The sequence below is a fragment of the Medicago sativa genome, chromosome 5 (assembly GCF_051527215.1).
Source record: "Medicago sativa cultivar Bolivia chromosome 5, Bolivia_mono, whole genome shotgun sequence".
Classification (NCBI taxonomy): domain Eukaryota; kingdom Viridiplantae; phylum Streptophyta; class Magnoliopsida; order Fabales; family Fabaceae; genus Medicago; species Medicago sativa.
In genome coordinates, this window is record NC_140753.1 from 74,370,696 (window position 1) to 74,390,380 (window position 19,685).

The following is a 19,685-nucleotide window of genomic DNA, read 5'->3' on the forward strand; positions in this document are numbered from 1 at the left end:
CAATTTATGCAGAAAATGACAAGCAAGGACCAAAACTCAAGTTTCTAAGCCAAGCAAAACTCGCTTAAGCGAGAACATTTCGCTTACGCGAGAAAGTTCCAGGGAGCATCTTATCATTTCGCTTCCAGTTCGCTTTCAGATCGCTCATGGAAATTGGCATGTCGCTTACGCGAGTATTAGTCGCTTACGCGAGAAAGTTCCAGGGAGCAACTAATCATGTCGCTTCTCATCTCGCTTTTAGTTCGCTCAAGCCAGACTCAAAGGCGGTTTAAAGATTGAAGCATATTCGCTTACGCGAGTGAATGTCGCTTACGCGAGATGCAAGTTCATCTAGGCTAAGGGCTACGTGGCAAGACTTCATTGGTCAGAGCTTAATATTTATGCAATTCGCTTGCGCGAGATGATGTTCGCTTACGCGAGTTGTCACGTTTTCAGCCCATTTAAATATAACTTTTCCCTCTCTCTAACACTATTCACTATTCCATTGAAACATTTTATACATTTCTAGAGAGAGGTTAGAGCTATTTCATAGAGAGAAACACAAAGCAAGTGATTAAGGAGTAGATTCAACCCTAGATTCATTGAGACATCAAGGATCTTGGCATGGAATCTTCATCTTTCCTTCATTCCTTGCATTAGTTTACATGTCTATATGTAACTATCACCTTCTTTGTAGTATTGAGGTAACTATCAAGCTATTATGTAATCTTTTGATCTTTTAATATATAAGGTTCTAGCTTAATGATTCAATATTGTTGTTATTCTTGCTTTTAATGCTTTCAAAGAGATTCAAGATGATTTGGACACAAACTCTTGAATCTAGAACTAGAATAACAATCTATCTTATGTTATATCACTCTTGACAAGTTTGTAAACCTTTGATAATTACTTTTAATCAAGATTTTAATGCTTTCGGATACTTAATCAGGCTGGACACGGTCGATTAAGTTATCCGATCGACTTTGTTATCGTTTAAGGAATTTGGACACGAATGTTTAAACGCTAACTTGGAAATAACGATGTCGCTTTGGACACGAAGGATATTGTAGAAATGATTGTAATAATATTGGTTATAAAGCTAGAGTCTGTTAATCGATCGAGAGATTGCTGCTGTTATGCTTGCTCGTTATCTTATACCGCAAGCGAAATAGTTCGATCCCCTCTCGTTTTTACTTTAGTGTCAAATATGGATATAGTGTTACAAACAAACAAATTATATCCAAACCCTTAATGTGAACGATTGTGTAAATGCTTATGATTAAACGTAACTCCCTGTGGAAACGATCCTATATATACTCACGTGTACATAGTTATATGACATGTAGGAAAAATCTTACATCAAAATCTTTTCAAGGTTATAGGGAGATGTCTTTTATTTGTACTCCTCAGCTTGTTTCTTAGTTTCACGTCCTTTTGATTCCATAATAATAAAAATATCTTCTCCGGCAAGTTCACTAGCAAGTAATAATTAAAAAAACAAGTTTCACGAAGAAATAGTTGATCCAATGTATTGATACGTGCTTAAACCATCATGAGTACCATAAGACGAGAGAACCATCATGTAAATATGATGGCTCTCAGTTTGAATATGCTTAAACTTCATATGACGAGAACCATCGTGTAAATATGATATTATTTTTAGGATAAATGTACTTTGGAAGAAATGTATCTTCTCTTTCAATGAAAAGATGATAGTTATAGGGTTATCTTTCCAAAACACTTCCGACAGGCGGAATGAGTTCTTAGCAGCTTTTTTTATATCTTCTTTTACATGCATTCTGCTACACGACTCTAACTTGGAGAAGGAAGTTTCAGATCATTTCAATTGAAATTAGGACAATGCAGAATGGATGTTAAATTGAAACAAAACCTATTTCTTGTAATTTACTATCTATTACTTGTTTAAATTTGTTTAAAGGTAGCAACAATAACATCTTATTTGTATAAATAGAATTAGAAGAAAATTTCAAAATGGAGACTCCAACAAGTTCCATGTGCAGACTGTGTATAAATTCTGATTGACTTCATCAATGTTGCATTAATTGCTATGTTTTATTTATCCACGTTTATCTAGAAGGAAGTTCTGATTGCAAACAAATGGTATCAAGAGCCACGTTGAACTAAGCAGCTAATTCAAGCACGTAGCAAATTCAAGCTCAAGAGTAACCGAACTTAAACAAGTTTAATCAATAATTTACAAGTTTGATCGAACTATGTTTAAAACCCAGTGGTTATGGAGATATTTTAGAGAAAAGTTTTGCACAACCAACAAGTAGAAAAAAGATTCCACTCAATTAAAAAGCTTTTCTTTTAATATGTCAATATATGTGAACCTGCCTGATGTTGAAAATAAAAATCATACTACAACAACAAAGGAAGCATGGGAAATTATGCTCAAAACATAATGAAGGAGCTGGTCCAATTTAATGAACAAGGTTGCAAGGATAAATCAGCTCAAGGTGATTTAATTATGCAAAGATAAAGTCATTCATGATTATTTTTCAAGAATGTATACATTGGTCAATGAAACGAATAACAGCGATAATATAACAGAAAAAGAGTTCCTTGGATCAGATACCAAGTTTTTATTTGTTTTTGTCTTTAAAAATATAACAGAAAAAGAAGTCATGGAGAAAGTAATGCGCACATTTACAAGACGTTTCAATTACGTTGCAACATCAATTCAAGAGTCAAAAGTTCTTAACACAACTATCTCGAGTGATTTGGAAGCATCCTTGAAGTCACATGAAACATGAATGAGTGAGACAAAATTAAAGAAGCATTTAAAGCTCCAACAAATGAGAGATTGGTGCAAAGGAAGGTAGACCACAGCAAAGAGGGCAGAGTTTTTGAGGTAGAGAAAGGTTTCCTATAATTAATTAAGCAAAAGAATTTTTGCTAATAGATTTTTGCAAAATAAATCTAATATTCAATGTCACATGCAAGAAGTATGGACATAATATATAGCAGCCACAGATTGTTCTACTCAAGTTGGTGACAGAAAATGCTAAGTGAAAAAAACATTGTATACTTATCAATTGTGCACCCTAGATCATTGACTTGTATAAGGACACAAGGAGTAATAAAAACACAAGGTATGCATCTAGGAACAAGAAACATTCATATAAATGACAGCTTACATACGAGAGAGATCCTTGGACAAGAGGGTAAATCTTTAAAAAATTGGGGTCTCTGATCTTTTGATTCTGAGCAGTTATATTTGATTGTCATAACTTGTAAAAGTCTTGCATTCTGCAAAATATATCTTGCAAATTGAAAATCAGCTTCCAGAGCATGATAGCCTAAAATTGTACATGTTGTCAGACGAGACGAAACACATTCTGGCACATGATATGGATATTTCCAATCATCTCTGCCTCTGTCTGATGGAATCGTCTGCTGTAAATCAAAGACAAAATATGATTTGTAGAAATACTTGAATAGAAAAGAAAGAAAACAAACGAAAAAGCAATAACTATCCATCTATGACAACCAAACCTTTGTAATGGAAAGTGCTCGAAGTTTAGGACAATTTTGAAGCATTTTCACTACATCATCCCAGATCAAGTCACGAGTGCCATGATAAAACCAAAATAGTCGAAGTTCAATTAAGTTTTCAAACATGGGATAACCTTTGTAATATGAATTGATTTCTTGATTGGGAAGAATTTTCCCCATCTGCACGAAAAAAGAAGAAGATACATACATTTAATAAAACAAAACACAATCCGACAAAAGACATAGTCCATCTTTGGATAAACAACATAATTAAGTTCTTATATAAGTGCTATGTAAGTTTTTTTCTACAAACAACATAAATCAACTGTTATCGTATTTGATATAAGTTATTTTCGTAAGCTAACTCGATGTGTGTATGGAAATGAATTGAAAACAACTTCTTGACATATCATAAGCTCTTTAAAACAGTTTCACAAATGTATATTTATATAAATGAAGATATAGATAATTTAAATAAATCAATCAAAACAGGCCCAAGATGCATCATATCATATATCATACCTCGGTTACAGTTAGAAATTTCACATTAGAAAATGCTCGAAGTGGAACCTCGAATAAACGGATATTAGCTTCGATCAACTTGGATAAGGGTTTAGAGTAACCTCCAGCTGTAATACCACCGGCACTTGCCTGAAAATATACATTTTGTAAAACACATGATATTTTCAAATCTTCTAAAATGGGACACCCATAGATAAGTTTCTTTAAATCCTCCACATGATTCAAACGGACATCAATGAGACTCAGGGTTTTGACCAAAGGAAGATCAACAGAACATTGAAACATAGATGAGACTTTCAAAAACCTTAATTTTAGAACCACTAGTGTTTTGCATGAAAAAATCGAAGGTGACAAAGTGATACTGGTATATAATATCAAGAATATAGAGAGATCCTCCACGGCACGCCACGACGTTTTGCTGCTTCTAGCCATTGGTTGATATTGGAACTGGGGGACTCGGAGAGATTGAATCGACAGTTGTCGATATGAAAGGTTTTGAGAGTGTATTGTTGGGCACCTGGGGAGAGGATAACTGCGTCCAACATTTGACGGAAGGGAATCCATGGCTCCGTTTCGATATGGTCGAAGTGGACGGAGAGTGAGTAGCATAACGGTGCAAACCTCTTGGAAAAAACTATGGTTCTGAAAGCTTGTTTGAATGGGAGAAAAGAGAGAATGCGAACTATTATATCATCAGGGAAGTCATTGAGAGTAGTATCATCAGAGAATGCGAACTATTACTATGTGTCGCTGGGATTGGTTGGATAGGGAAGAAGGTTGAGAGTGAGTGACGAAGGTTAGGGTTTTGTTGAAAGGTAACGAAGTTAGGGTTGTGTTAGAAACAAAAAACAAATAAAGGAAGTATACAAGAAAAATTCTTACATGAACTCTTACTTAAGAGATCATTCTTACACCCAACCAATTAAAATCAAACATCTCATTAAAATAATAAAAATAATTAATATCATAATTTTTTCTCATTATCTCTATTATATATATTTGCGCTATTTTTTTTTAAAGTACATGTGGCAACCTATTGGTGAAAGGCGCATTTAATGTTATTTTTCATGTACATTTAATGTTATTCTCATGTACACGTAAGGTATGGTGGAGTTTATAATAGGAAAAAAAAACAAACAAAATTGGAATCCAAATTAGGTAACCGAAAATGTTGTGCAAAAAGTCAGAATTTGAAATTTTTGTTTAATGCACCAATGTTTTCTTTTATGTTCATAATAAATATGAAAAAGTTTATAATAGAAACAACAATCATAATTTGATGAATTATCCTAAAATGTTATCTCTATTTTATAAGAGTATTTAATGCACATGATTTCAACCAAAAGTGATCAGAATTTTATTGAAAAAATTAACAGTATTTTACGGAAATAATGAAAAAAGAGGATTATTGTTATTTCCTTAACAAAATTTTATAGGAGTATGTTATGCATATAGTGCTTATTTCCTAATTTCCTAATTTTCTAATAGTACATATCGCCTAACACCTCTGTCGCAGAAAAAATTTATTAAAATTAATTCATGTCATCTTTATTATAAACATTTCCCTTCCCTCAAATCAAAAAGTACACATCTTTACATTTCACTTCTGATTTAATGCTTTTTTATTTGTTTAATTTATTTAATTTTTAAAAATTGAAACGACTAAAAAGGAATATTCTATAATTTTGTATACACTCTTATTCAAATCTCACTTTAATTGGCCTACCATTTTAATCTCCACGTTAAAAAAATTATATTACATTGTTACTATCATCACGAAAAAACATCACTTTATTTCTCACTTTTTTTATAGAATAATTTCTCACCTTTTTTTTAAAACAAATTCCTCACCTTTTTTAGAAGTGAGTAACTTCTCACTTTAATTTGCTGTAATTTTAATCTATAAATTATGATAGTTTTTTTTTTTGTAGATATAGATTATGATATGTTGTGGATCACCATGTTTTATTACCTTTTTTTTTGTCAAAAAAAAAATTACTTTTCTTTTTTTAAAGTTGTTTTTGGTACAAGATTTTTAAAGTCATTTTTTTTGGTACAATATTTTTAAAGTTATTTAGTAAGCAATCAATGTAATGACAATTGACACCATTTTTGGTGGGATTATTTCGTTTTTTTCATTTACAATACTACTCCTACTTACTAATTTCAATCAATGGAAATAATTACCAAATTCCTTTGATTGTGATTGTCCATCTGCACTCTTTTGCTATAAATATTGCTTACAATCCTCAATATTTTTCACACGATATTGATACTGCTTCTCTCAATTTTATTTTTTTTGAGGATGCTTCTCTCAATTTCTAAATATCCTACATTCAAACATTTTATGTTTCTAACTATCCTTTTTTTTAAAAAAAATTTAGAGTTAATTTATTTTTTAAAAAAAATTGTCTTTAACCCAAACATTGTTTGTCAATATTTTTCACACCATATCGATATTGCTTCTCTCAATTTCTAAATTTCCGACAATCAAACATTTTATTTTTCTAACTATCCATTTTTTTTTTCAAATTTAATATTGTTATTTTATTTAAAATTTATATTTTAGTAACTCAATTTTTTTATATTCTTATCTGCAACTTTTTGTTGTTTTTATTATGATGTTACTTCTTTATTTCCGACAATCAAACATTTTATTTTTCTAACTATCCATTTTTTTTTCAAATTTAATATTGTTATTTTATTTAAAATTTATATTTTAGTAACTCAACTTTTTTATATTCTTATCTGCAACTTTTTGTTGTTTTTATTATGATGTTACTTCTTTGGATAAAAAAATCAGGTGCCTATATGATGATTGGACAGATTGAGGTAGTAAATATATAGTATTTTTGTGTTTGCACACATATAATTGTTAGGCTTAACCTTTAACTTAATTCTTTATTTTAAATTGATCTCATAAGTATAAAAGTTTTAATTTGATCTTTTATCTTTGTTTTTGTCAGTCAATTTGGTATTATTTCATCAATTTTAAGTCTAATTGTCCATGGAGAACCAACACCGAAAGTGGTCCATCATAAATCTTATTAGTTTTTATAATTTTAAACATTTGATCTTTTTTTTTATATAAAAATAGGATTGTTGGATTAAGCATGTCTATTAAAAAGATGAAGAAAGGGATTTTTTTTATTGTAAGGAGGGAATTTTTTTATTGTTGACGATTCATTTTAAGATATAATAGACTTTCACAATCTAATGATCCCTTTTTTTTTTTTGGTAGATAGACGAAATGGCAAAGCCATTATAAACTCACACACACAAGTGGAGGTACCGGGGTTCGATCCCCGGTCATAGCATCCGGCGTAACAATTTCGGAATTTTTGCCAGTTGAGCTAGGACTTTTGGATATGATCCCTTTTTTATAAACAAAAAAAGGGTTGATTAAAAAATTAAAATTTATGGTTGACCACCTTCAATTTGATTCATCATAGATATTTGAAGTTAAAATTGATTGAATATGACCAAATAAAATGACAGAAGCACTAATGATGGACCTAATTGAGACCTATTTTAGTTAGGAGACAACTTTGAAAGAAAAAAAAAGGTTAAGGATCAAGTGGTTAATTAAGCCTAATTGTTATTTAAATATACTTTGTTTTTTTTAGGCTTAATTAACAATTAGGCTTAATTAAGCTTAATTAACCACTTGATCCTTAACCTTTTTTTTTTTCTTTAAAAGTTGGGAATAGTGTAAAAAGTATGTCAATTTTTTTAACTCTATTTTCGAACTTTTTTGTTGGGCATAAGTTCGTCTTTTTTTTAAAAAGTTCGTCTTTTGTTGGGCGGTAAAAAAAAGATGAACTTATGCCCAACAAAAAAGTTCGAAAATAGAGTTAAAAAAATTGACATACTTTTTTTTTTTAAGGAAAAAATTTGACAAACTTATGTGCAAGTTCTTATGTTTTTTTTTCTTCGTGGTTTTTCATATATAATTATTACTACCATTGATTTTTTAAATCTGCAATATTCTTAAAGTTGGATATAGCCACAAAAGCTACATTTGATGTGAAGAACCGTACGAAAAGCAAATAAAAAAAGCGTTATTTTTTTTATGGAAAATATTATTTTTATGAATATATCATTTAACTCTATTTAATCAAATTACATCATCATACTATACAAAAGCAAGTTTCTAAACTGAGTCAAAGACTCTGCCCTTTTAAAGACTATATTCATTTATTAAATTGTTTTAATTCTACTATTTTTAAATATTTCAACATTAATTACTACGTTTCTTTAAATTTAAATATTTCAACATTAATTACTGCGTTTCTTTAAAAAAAAACATTAATTACTACGTTTTTCTTTTCTTTCCTTTTTTGCACATAATGTAATAAATTTCATCACAAATTTTTCGATCAGTACAAAAGTATTGTTTTATTTGCTACAAATATTGTTTCTACATTCAACATTCTCCACACCATTTTTTACTCAAAAAGAAAAAAAAATTCTCCACACCATTTTGATGTTGATTCAAATTATTTGAAATTCTTTAAAATAATTCAGCGTTTGTGTTTAATAGAATTTTCAATATTTTTTAAAAAAATTCTTTATGTAGCTCCAATTCATAAAACTTATTCAATTTTTAAGATTAATCCCATTGGTTAATCTTAGAGTTTGGTTGTTTTCGACGATGATTTGTTCGCAATGTATTGTGTGACAAGCTTGCATGTGTAAGTTTATGTTGCACCCTATCATTTGAAACTATTTATGTTTACAACTCATTGGTCACCACTCTTTTTGATATTAATATATATATATACACACTAATAATAGCATCGGTTTTGTTAAAATTTTAAATAATAGCATTGGTTTTGTTAAAATCCTAAATTTTGAATTCCAATAGCCGTGGCCGAAAAGCCTCAATTTTCTATTCAAAATAAAAGCCTTAACTTTAGCATATTTTTTTGATCCCTTTGCTTATTTTAAACTTTTAATGTGGTCTCTTATGTTTAAAACCGGTTAATTGGGTCATTTAATTTAATTATAAAGTTCAATTTCATCCCTTAAAACCGATCATTCCGGACCTTTAACTTATCCAACTCAATAGAACTGGTACCTTAACTTATGAAAATTATATACTATCATGTCCATCTATTTAGGGGTCAAATTGCATCAACAAACAAAAACTAAAAGATCAAGTTGCACTAACTTACATAAGTTAAGAGACCAAATTGATTGTTATCAAGTTGCACTAACTCATCATAAAAAATTGGTTTGTTTAAATTGTAAATTTTAAATATTGATAGTAGTCATAAAAAAAATTATTCAAAATAAAAGCCAAAATTTTGGAAAATTCTAAAAAAAATATCAAGAACATGGGAAGATCATATAATTATATAAATAGTAATAACAATAAAACTTTTATGAAAATTTAATGATACCAAAATTAAATTTGAGAAATAACCGGTGATTCTCAAATTCCAATTTTACTAATTTTCTACAAAGGTTTATTTGCAAAATATTTAAAGTAGGTCATGTCTTTTAATAGCATAACACACATAAATTCCTTTTAATAACAAAAACTATTTGATGCATTTATGTATAATTTTATAAAGAAAAATGTACATATGATAACTCCTTAATGATCATTGCATCATAATAATTCTCCACGTATAATATTTAATGAAGTTAAAAATACAAAAATCACAATCAAATTCTTTTTAATAAAAAAAATTATCGTGAGGGAATGTTGACTTTGTATAAGGTAGGGCTAGACCTACAATCTCTAAATTCAAAGTTTGTATTTTTTTTTTACTAGAGTTAGAAAATTGCAATGAACTAGGAAATGAATTTTTTTTTATCGCCTCAAATTAATCACGACAATGACATATTCCTTATACTCAATTCATCTCACATCTTCCTTTTTTATTGAAAAAGTTATTGATTTTATTGTTCTTAATGATTGGAATTGTCTGGTCAAAAAAATTAGAATCAATTAACGAAACACCACATCTTTTAAAAATGTCTAATAAGCATGTATTTTGTCAACTCAACATGACACATTCGTGTTTTCCAATGGTTATATCTCAACAATGACCAAAAATGAAAGAATTTGAATTAATACAAGTTGAATAAAAAAAATGGTATGAAAGCATTGGAAAACGCCATATCATTTTAAAAATTCTAATAAGCATGCATGCATTTTACCAAATAGTAGAACACATCAACATTTGTTTGTTGTTAGAGCCCACTAAATACCTAAAGTGAATAAATTTGAAATGATATAGATTGAATGAAAAATAATGCATGAAAATGAATGACATCCAATTATTAAAATTTAAGATTAAATAAAAAATCAAACAAATGATATTCAAAAACTAACAAAACAATTTATCATAATGATGAGGCTTTCGAAGGAGTCTATATTAGGTTGAAATATCATACTAGGCCAATAATAACCACATAAGTGATATAAACATTACATCTTCACACAAAATCTCAAAGCTATATGTATATGAGTCATCTCACTTATATGTTGTTCAAAATATGTAGAACGTTAACTCACACTTAATACATTAACATCTTTTAATCAAGTGTGCGACTATCTGTGTCTGTAATTTTGTAACATAATCATAAATTAAAGGAGAGACACAACATGTTCAAAAAGGTGGGTTGGTAGTAAGAATCATGAGAAAAGGGAAATGAAATTAGAAAAAATCACGAGAAAAGAGAAATGAAATTAGAAAAAACAAAATGAATAGGAAAAAGAAATTTAAACGTGGGATAAATTATAAGGGGAAGAAATATGTAGTGTATTTTGTCCATGAGAGTATAGGAAATAGAGTAAGTTGCCAGTATTTTTATGGGTTTGTTAAAGCAGTTGGGAATTTTTGGGTAATTATTTTACCAAAAAGTTAGACTTAATTTAAAAAAAAAAACACATCATTTTAAAATGTTTAACAAACACTTATTTTCTCAATTTAAAATAATCATCTGCATTTTCCGTTGTCACATCCCACTAAAAACCAAAACAGAAGGAATTTAAAATAATAGAGGTTGAAAAAACAAAAAAGCATGAAAGAGAATTAGATCCAAGGAATAAAATTAAAGATATAAATTGACATCATATCTTCACTCAAAACCTCAAGACATTAGTTATTTAAGTCTTACTACTCATTTTTCTCACCATCTAATATATTTCTGATCAATATCTTGAATCCAATATAGAACGTTAACTCACATATGACAAATTAACATCTCTCTAAAGTGTGAGACTATCTGCATCTATGATCTGTTGACATAGCCAAATAAGCTCAAACTGAGACACAACATGGTGAAAAAATGTGGGTTGGTGGTGATATTATGGAGGGAGGTTTCTTTTCTTTTCTTTTTTTGACGGGATGGAGGGAGGTTTATGTTTCTTTCTTACAGGAAAATAGAAAAAATAAAGTAGAAATAAAGAAGATGATAATGTAATAGAGTGAGCATTTATTTGTGGGTGTTTAGGAAATAGAGTGAGTTGTTGATAATTTTACGGTTTTGTTGAAGGAGTTGAAGATTTTGGGGTAATTATTTTACCAAAATAAAAAAACTTAGTAGACAAATTCTACATCGTTTTAAAATTTCTAATAAACATATATTTTGTGAACTTAGTCGAACACATCTACACTTTTCCATTGTCAGACTCAACCGAAAACCAAACGTGAAGGAATATGAAATAATCGAGTTTGAATAAAAAAATAACATGAATGTAATGACATCCAATAACTAAAATTTAATAAAAAAATAAATAAATGACACTCAAAAACTAACAAAAAGTTCATCATAATTTTGAGACTCTCAAGGTTTTCTAGAGTAAGTTTGATCATCACATTAGCCTATAAACCATGAAAATGAGGTTGATACTAAATCTTTACCAAAAACTGTAAAACATCAAATATATTAGTCATCTTGCTTATATGTTGTTCAAATTATACTCTTACATTTATATAGAACTTTAACCCACACTTGACATATTAACATCTCTTAATCAAGTATACGACTCTTTGTGTCTGTAATTATGTCATATAGTCAAAAAAAGGTTAAACAGAAGCACATGTTCATAAATGTTAGTTGGTGGTACTTTCATGAAGGTAGATTTATGTTCATTTTTTTATGAGAAGATGTAAAGGAATTTAGAAGAAAAAATGAATATGAAAACGAAATTTGAACATCGGAGAAGATAAAGGAAAAAATAATTATTGTGTGATTTTTCCGTGATAGCATACAGAATAGTGTAAATTGTATGTAATTTTATGAGTTTATTGATGGAGATGGAGATTTTGAGTAATTATTTTACAAAAAAAAAATTAGACTCGGTTAAAAAAATGTCAAATAATTTTAAATATCTAATAAACATGTAATTTGTTAACTGAACATAACATTTATGCAATTTTTTATTGTCACATGCCACTAAAACTGAAAGAATTTTGAAATAATAGAAGTTGAATGAAAAAAATTTGCAGGAAAGAGAATGACATCCAAAAATTAAATTTAAAGATAAAAAAAATTAAACAAATGACATAAAAAAAATAGTTTATCATAATATTGTGACTTCCGAGAGATCCTACCCTAAGTTTGATCATCACATTAAATTAGCAAATATCAACAAGTGAGATTGACACTACACCTTCACCATAAACCTCAAGACATTAAGTATATATGTCATGTCACTTAGACGTTGTTTAACATTTACTCTTGCGTCCAATGCGGAACTTTAACCCACACTTGACATATTAACATCTCTACATTAAGTATAACACTCTCCGCACCGTGATCTACCACCAGGAAACACTCTCACTTTCCCACAAAGTTGAATCGATATATGACAGTGGCGGAGCCAGAAATTTTATGGAGCCCGGGCAAAAAATTTATCACAAATTTACATGTGACATAATATATAAACAATCATAAATCGAAATAAAAGAGGTTCCTCATTTTGTCAACAAAAGTACCATTTAAAATATAGTTATTAATTGAAATTGATCATGTAATATACGTGAAGTCTGAAAAATGACCCTGTAATTAAATAACATATATTCTGACCATGTAATTCGAGATTCTTATTATTTATAACCCTATAATATACGTGAAGTCCAAAAAAGCAACCAAGAGATTGAATTTTGTCATGATTTCTTAGAGGCGTGTTAAGAACATTAAAATATGGTTTTACACAAAAAAAATTATAAATTTTCAACAAACGACAAAATTAATTATGAATTTTTAAAGTGTAAAAAAACTCAAAAAACAAAACAACGGAAATCTCGACCTATAAATCGAATTTTGAGCTCATTATTTGCAGAGACATCTATAAAAATGCATAAAAAGGATCTATGAAGTTTCATATCATTTTGAAGCAGTTTAAATTTATTTTGATTTTTCAACCAAAACGTGCAAAATTGAAATTTTGTTTCGAGTAAGCATATACTCACAGGTCAAATTCCTAATTAATGGGCTATTGAGTTGTGGCATATATAAAGAAAGTACAAATTAATTATAAATTGTTTAAGTAATTCATAATTATGGGGGAATAAAAATTCATAATTAATTTGTCCCTGGTTGAAAAATTTAATTTTTTGTGCAAAGCTATATTTTAACGTGCTAAACATGTATGGAAAAAATTCAATCTATGTCACATTTTTAGACTACGCGTATATTATAGGGTGGTCAAAAATAAGAAGAAACTCAAGTTATAATGCTAGAATATGTGTTGTACTTTACAGGGTCATTTTTCAGACATAGTGTATATAACAGGGTCAATTCGAACAATTAACCCTTTAAAAATAAGAGAGATAAACTTGCCATCAGTGTGCTAAATAAAATTAGGAGGTAAATGTCTTTTCTGAGACCTCTTTGCGTGTGAGAATTTTTAGATTTTGCCCAAAATTTTCTTTTATTAAGTGAGTTAATGGACTATTGGGTTGTGACATATATAAAGAAAGTACCAATCGAGCCCAGGCGAGTGCCCGGGGTCGCCGGGCGGTGAAACCGCCCATGATATATGATACCACCATTGAACCTTTTGAGTGATCCGACACTTATGTGGATAGAGCCATTGGAGAGAGAGAGAGAGAGAGAGAGAGAGAGAGAGAGAGAGAACAACCACACAAGTGAGAATGATCCCAAATCTTTACCCAATATTTTAAGGCATTAACTGTGAGGGTTTTCTCACTTATATGTTGTTAAACTTCAACTCTTATATTCAATGTTGGATTGTGACTGACACTTGATACATCACAAGATTCTCTCTCTTTCAAGTATGACGAAATTCTAGCCCGTGCATGGCACGGGTCTCCACACTAGTTTTTAATATTTCTCTCTTTTTTCCACTTTCTTTAACCAACAAAAACCACCCACCACCATTTATTGTTTTCATTTCCTTAATTAAAATCACATTTTTTTAAAGTTAATAACATGTGTCATATTTTTATTTGTTGGGTGTAAGAATAATATCTTGGGTAAGAGTTCATGCAAGAATATCTCTAAAATGTATTCAATTATCACCCCTTATGAATTCCACCAAAGGTGGAATTTTCAGTTTGACCATCCAATACAGCCTAACCACGTGTTGCCTTGTTGAATTTTATTACTCTATAATTTAAACTCAAATTATATAGTGTTCTTCTTAAAAGAAAAAAAAAAAAAAAAAAGGCTTAAATGCACTTCCCCCTATAATGTATTCAATTATCACCCCTTATGAATTCCAACAAAGGTGGAATTTTCAGTTTGACCATCCAATACAGCCTAACCACGTGTTGCCTTGTTGAATTTTATTACTCCCTCTGTTTCAAAATACATGTCCAATTTTTGCAATGTGCACTATTCACTTGACTTACTTTGACCATACTTTTTAACTAATGTATAAATACAAATATTAGCATGTAAGATGTTGTTTGATTTGTCTCGACAAATATTTTCAAAATATTAAATTTTTATAATTTTTTACTTTAGATAATTAAAGATATTAACGGTCAAAATTATGCATTGGCATATGTGAAGTGGTTGACTTGGACATGTATTTTGAAACGGAGGGAGTACTCTATAATTTAAACTCAAATTATATAGTGTTCTTCTTAAAAGAAAAAAAAAGGGGTTTGTAAGGTGATCCAATTATTTAAATAAAAATATTAATATTATTTGAAATTATCCATTGGATTTTTTTTTTTGTTAAGGAGGTGATCCAATTGATTTTTAAAATAAGTTGGATGAATCAAATCCATCCATAGTTTTAAATGGATGGATTTAAACCCCATCCATTAACAAATTTTTTGTTTAATGTATGGATTGTATGAATTTTATAGTAGATATATTGGATGGATATGAATATCATGGATCATATTGTCCACCCCTAACGAAAATTGTTCCAGTTTTATTGTTTTAAAAACTGGAAAATATGAAAACTACCGAAAGTTGTTTTAGTTTTAGTTTTCAAGTTTTTTCTCAAAATTGAAAAGACACGGAAAATTCACTCTTTTCATTAATGGCAGTTTAGTAAATATGTTAAAAAATTAAAATGTTGGAAATTGTTTTAAAACTAGGATAACCAAACACGTTTTTCTTTAGCTTTGTTCTTAAATAGAGTTTTGTAAAATTGATTTATAAAATTGAATTTAAAAACAAAAAACCAAAAGCCAGTCAAACAGGCCCTTACTTTTCCTACCCTATGCCTTTTCTCGCGCGCCCTATTTTTTCCCCAAAATACCCCTAGTTATAACATCAAAATTAACAACACAATATAATTTTCAAACTTTAATAAAACATAATTATCCAAATGGTACATAAAACACAATATAATGTTGTTGAACGCCCTTTTATACTTCGAATGAGTCCGGAATATGTAATCCGGACCGGAAGTTAATATTCTGGAATAGGTATTCCGGAAGGTAATTTAGTCATTTTTCCAGGGTGCGTGAGAAGGGCACAGGGTGGGAAAAGTAATTCTCAACAAATAAAAGAAGTATAAATGTTTTCACGTATGGGCCGTTTGTTGTGTCAAAAACAAAGCATGGGCCGTTTGTTATGGATTTTTTTAAAATAGATTTTTCTCATGTATGGTTTTGCTATAATTTTTTTAACAAAGAAATTTTCAAAGAAAACTTCAAATGAAAAAAATTTGTTAGAATAACTTATCTTAAAATGTTATTCTAAGTATTTTATCATTTTGTTATAAATTTTTTTATACTAAAATTTTCAAAAAAATCTCAAAAAAAAAAAAAAAAACTATTTCTAATAGCTTTTCATAAAAATCATTTTTGAAAAATGTCATTTTGAAAAAAAAAATATGTAATTTTTACTATTTAAAATCTCGAACAATGAATATTTAAGTTAGTAAATATCAAAATCTCTTTTTTAACTTATGCAAGATAAGTTGGAAATACTTACATGAAAGAGATAGCAAACATCATAATATTATTTTGAGACAACTTATTATAGTCTCTAAATCGATCATATATAATAGCAAATCCATCTCAAGTATCTATTCGTTTGTAGTTATAGACTAAATTGATTAACTGACATATAGATTGATTCAAATGGTATGGGACTGGAGTCCCTTAAGAATATGGTTGCGGCCGTGAAAATTTCTTATCAATATCATGAGCTAAATTGATTAACTAAAAACACATTTTGAGAACCAAAATGAGTATTAAAAGACATATTAAAGCAACAAAATGACTAACTATAGACTAGAGACACTTGATGATACATTGATATATTTGCAATTCATTACATTAAATACTAATGATATTGTCTCACACATGACTCTTTTTATACGTATTTATCTCTTAACAAATTAGTGTAATTTGATTAAAACATGTACACCACCAAAAAAAAAAAAACATGTACACTACAACACAATACTGAATATGCATATACAAATTACAACCTCTATCCATTGATGCAAGAGAACCTTCTAATCCATATCCATGCTTTGTATGTACAATCGAGTCTTAATATTTTTGGCTCTCTCCAATATCATTTGGATAAAATCATATTCGTACCTGCAAAAATACTAGCCCTTTCAATTCATTCATACAAGTTGATACAAATATACATTTGGGCAAAGTCATATTTCTTGTTTAACATTTCATAGAACTTCAAATAAATGTAATATACTTAAGGGAAATGTTAACGAGTGCCTCTTAGATTTAGTAGACTACAAGACATTCATTACGAAATTTGATAAAAAAAAACATTTTAAATCATACAACATACCCTGTAGTGTAACACAATCCAGACAAGTTGGCAACTTGAAACAAAGCTGATCTCCATTTTTGTATCTTCTCATAATCATTTCCAAAATTATTTTCATGTTCAGTCATTGCTTTTCCATAACTATTCTTCTGATACCTTACATCTGATGGCTCCACTTTGTAAAAGATTGGCCAAACTAATTGATTATTCATTTTCATACACTCAAGAATCTTAACAAGTTCATCGAGACACCATGATGAATATGCAAAGTTTTCGGATAAAACAATAATGGAAAGCCTTGATGCTTCAATTGCATTGAGAAGTGAAAGTGAAATTAGGTCACCACCCTCCAATCCTCCTTCATCCATGAAGGTTTTAAATCCGACCTGGCACAAAGCACGATAGAGAGAGCCTGTAAACGAATAACGAGTGTCTTCTCCTCGAAAGCTGAGAAAAATATGGTAGCGAGCCATTGAATGTCTCAAGCTGTCTAATGATTCTTTCCACTCCTCAACAGGTTTACTTTTTAAGGAAGATCCCAATTCTTTCATTGTACCTGGTAACCCTTCACATTCATAAGCAACTTGATGTGCTACGTGTAATATTTCGGATGAGGACTCATCATCTATGCCTGAATGTTTTTTGAGCAAAGTCCAAGCTTCATCTTTGGATAAAGGACCTAGTGGAATCTCACTTTGACAATCCATCAAGGTACATTCTCTTTGGCGGCGTGTGGTCAAAAGCACCTTACACCGATTACCATTACAAGGAATACCTATATCTTCTAGCTCAAGCTTTTCCCTAACATCATTCAAGATCACGAGAATTCGATCTCTACTTTGTAATGCCGAAGATATTGTTCTTGCTCTTCCAGCTTCAGTATTTTTGTCAAATTTCAGGTTCAGTGATTCGGCAATTTTATCTTGAATAGCTCTGACATTTGGATTTTGAGATGCATTGGCTAATAGAACTGTATCGAAAATCTTTAAATACTTGGCTTTCTCACCAACTGCTTTCACCAACTTTGTTTTACCAGAGCCCTTCTTCCCATATAATCCAATAATATAGCAATTACCGTCTTGCACTGCTTCCAAAAGTTGATCCGAAGCTACTTTAGTGGACTCAAAGCATACAAAATTTCCGAAAGAGAAGTACTCTAAACCAGGAATAGGGCTAGAAAATGGCTCAAACTCACAATTGGTATTTAGGGTCTTTATTTTCATTAGCATTTCATTGTATAACCTATATCTCCTCTCACTATCAATAGAAGTACACAAGATTTCCAAAATTTCCATTTCTATTTCCATCTTCTCCTCCTCTTCCATGACGTTACCAACATCATTTAGCCATTCCATAACAACATCATTGATTTTTTCTGTTTTATTTTTTTCTTCAACTTTTTTCAACACTAACTCATGATTTGAAATCAACTTCTCCTTCTCTTTGATCACATTTTCAATGATTTTTCCAACTCGAAACAAATATATTCCTTCACGTATAAATGTTCCCGATAATGCAGTAAGGGATGAGGAAGAGCTTTCGTTTTCCATTTAAACAAAGTAACTGGAAAAAAATTAGTTTAGCACTTAATCAAGATCATAGTTTAATGCCCTATTCTTATGCAGTAGATGAAAACATGTTGAATGAATTGATGTAACAAATATAAACAAAATGAATTTATATAGAAATTGTATGTAATTACACTTTCACATTGTTACAAGGTTTGTTCTAGATGATCTTATCGGAAATGGAACAAACAGAGAAATTATGTAACAATTGAAATGATCATATAACATGGCAAGAACATAGCTTTAATAAAAAAGGATACAGTAAGTCCAGTTTGTCTAATTATGTTCCTCCTTATTGATAGAAATGGCAATAAAACACTTTGTCACCAGAATCATAACAACCTTAAAAGTCATACAAATGATAGTTTGTGATGGCTTGACAGTATCAACAAAATATGTAATGAATAAAATACAGAATCAACAAAATATAAAAATTTGTGATGTTAGAAAAGAAATGCATAGATAAGTGAATGAAATTTTAACTCACTCGAAGATAATGCAGAGGCACAAACCACAAAGGATGGAGCTCAGAATGCCAACTATCAATGTGATTGATTTTGCTTAGTAATGACTAATGTCAAAGTTGTTAAAGAAAAAGTATTCTTATAGATATATTTGTAGGAACTAGGTGCAGGAAACTATGAGATGGCATCAAGTACGCGTTTTGGTTAATAAAAAGAAGAAAGATTATAATATAATTATAATTATATAAATTAAGTGATTATTTCATAGGTAGCATCATTTGTTAGGGTGGGTGAGTGCCATTTGTAAACAACAAGAAGCTGACTTTAAATTCAAACTCACCAAAATTTTAAAAAATTAGATAAAATTAAGGATCAGTTGACATTTCATTTGTTATCTCACATTACATCACATCAACTAGAATTGTATTTTTTATAATAA

General features: G+C 29.7%; 1 protein-coding gene and 1 pseudogene across 2 annotated transcripts; both read right to left on the minus strand.

The window, feature by feature from the left end:
- Positions 1-3,120: 3,120 nt before the first annotated feature.
- On the minus strand, positions 3,121-6,234 carry LOC146924934 (FBD-associated F-box protein At3g52670-like; annotated as a pseudogene).
- A 10,384-nt stretch (positions 6,235-16,618) lies between these two features.
- On the minus strand, positions 16,619-19,419 carry LOC146924935 (putative disease resistance protein At1g52660). 2 transcript variants are annotated; one of them, XM_085709909.1, is made up of 3 exons: positions 19,270-19,419; positions 17,236-18,777; positions 16,619-17,021 (listed from the first exon to the last, which is right to left on the minus strand). In XM_085709909.1, exons 2-3 carry the CDS (start codon positions 18,762-18,764, stop codon positions 16,934-16,936), a joined length of 1,617 nt encoding a protein of 538 aa, XP_085566035.1. In that variant the 5' UTR covers positions 18,765-18,777; positions 19,270-19,419; the 3' UTR covers positions 16,619-16,933. The 2 variants fall into 2 exon arrangements, with proteins under 2 accessions (XP_085566035.1, XP_085566036.1); XM_085709910.1 differs by having other exon boundaries at positions 17,236-18,750; positions 19,270-19,411.
- Positions 19,420-19,685: the final 266 nt, after the last annotated feature.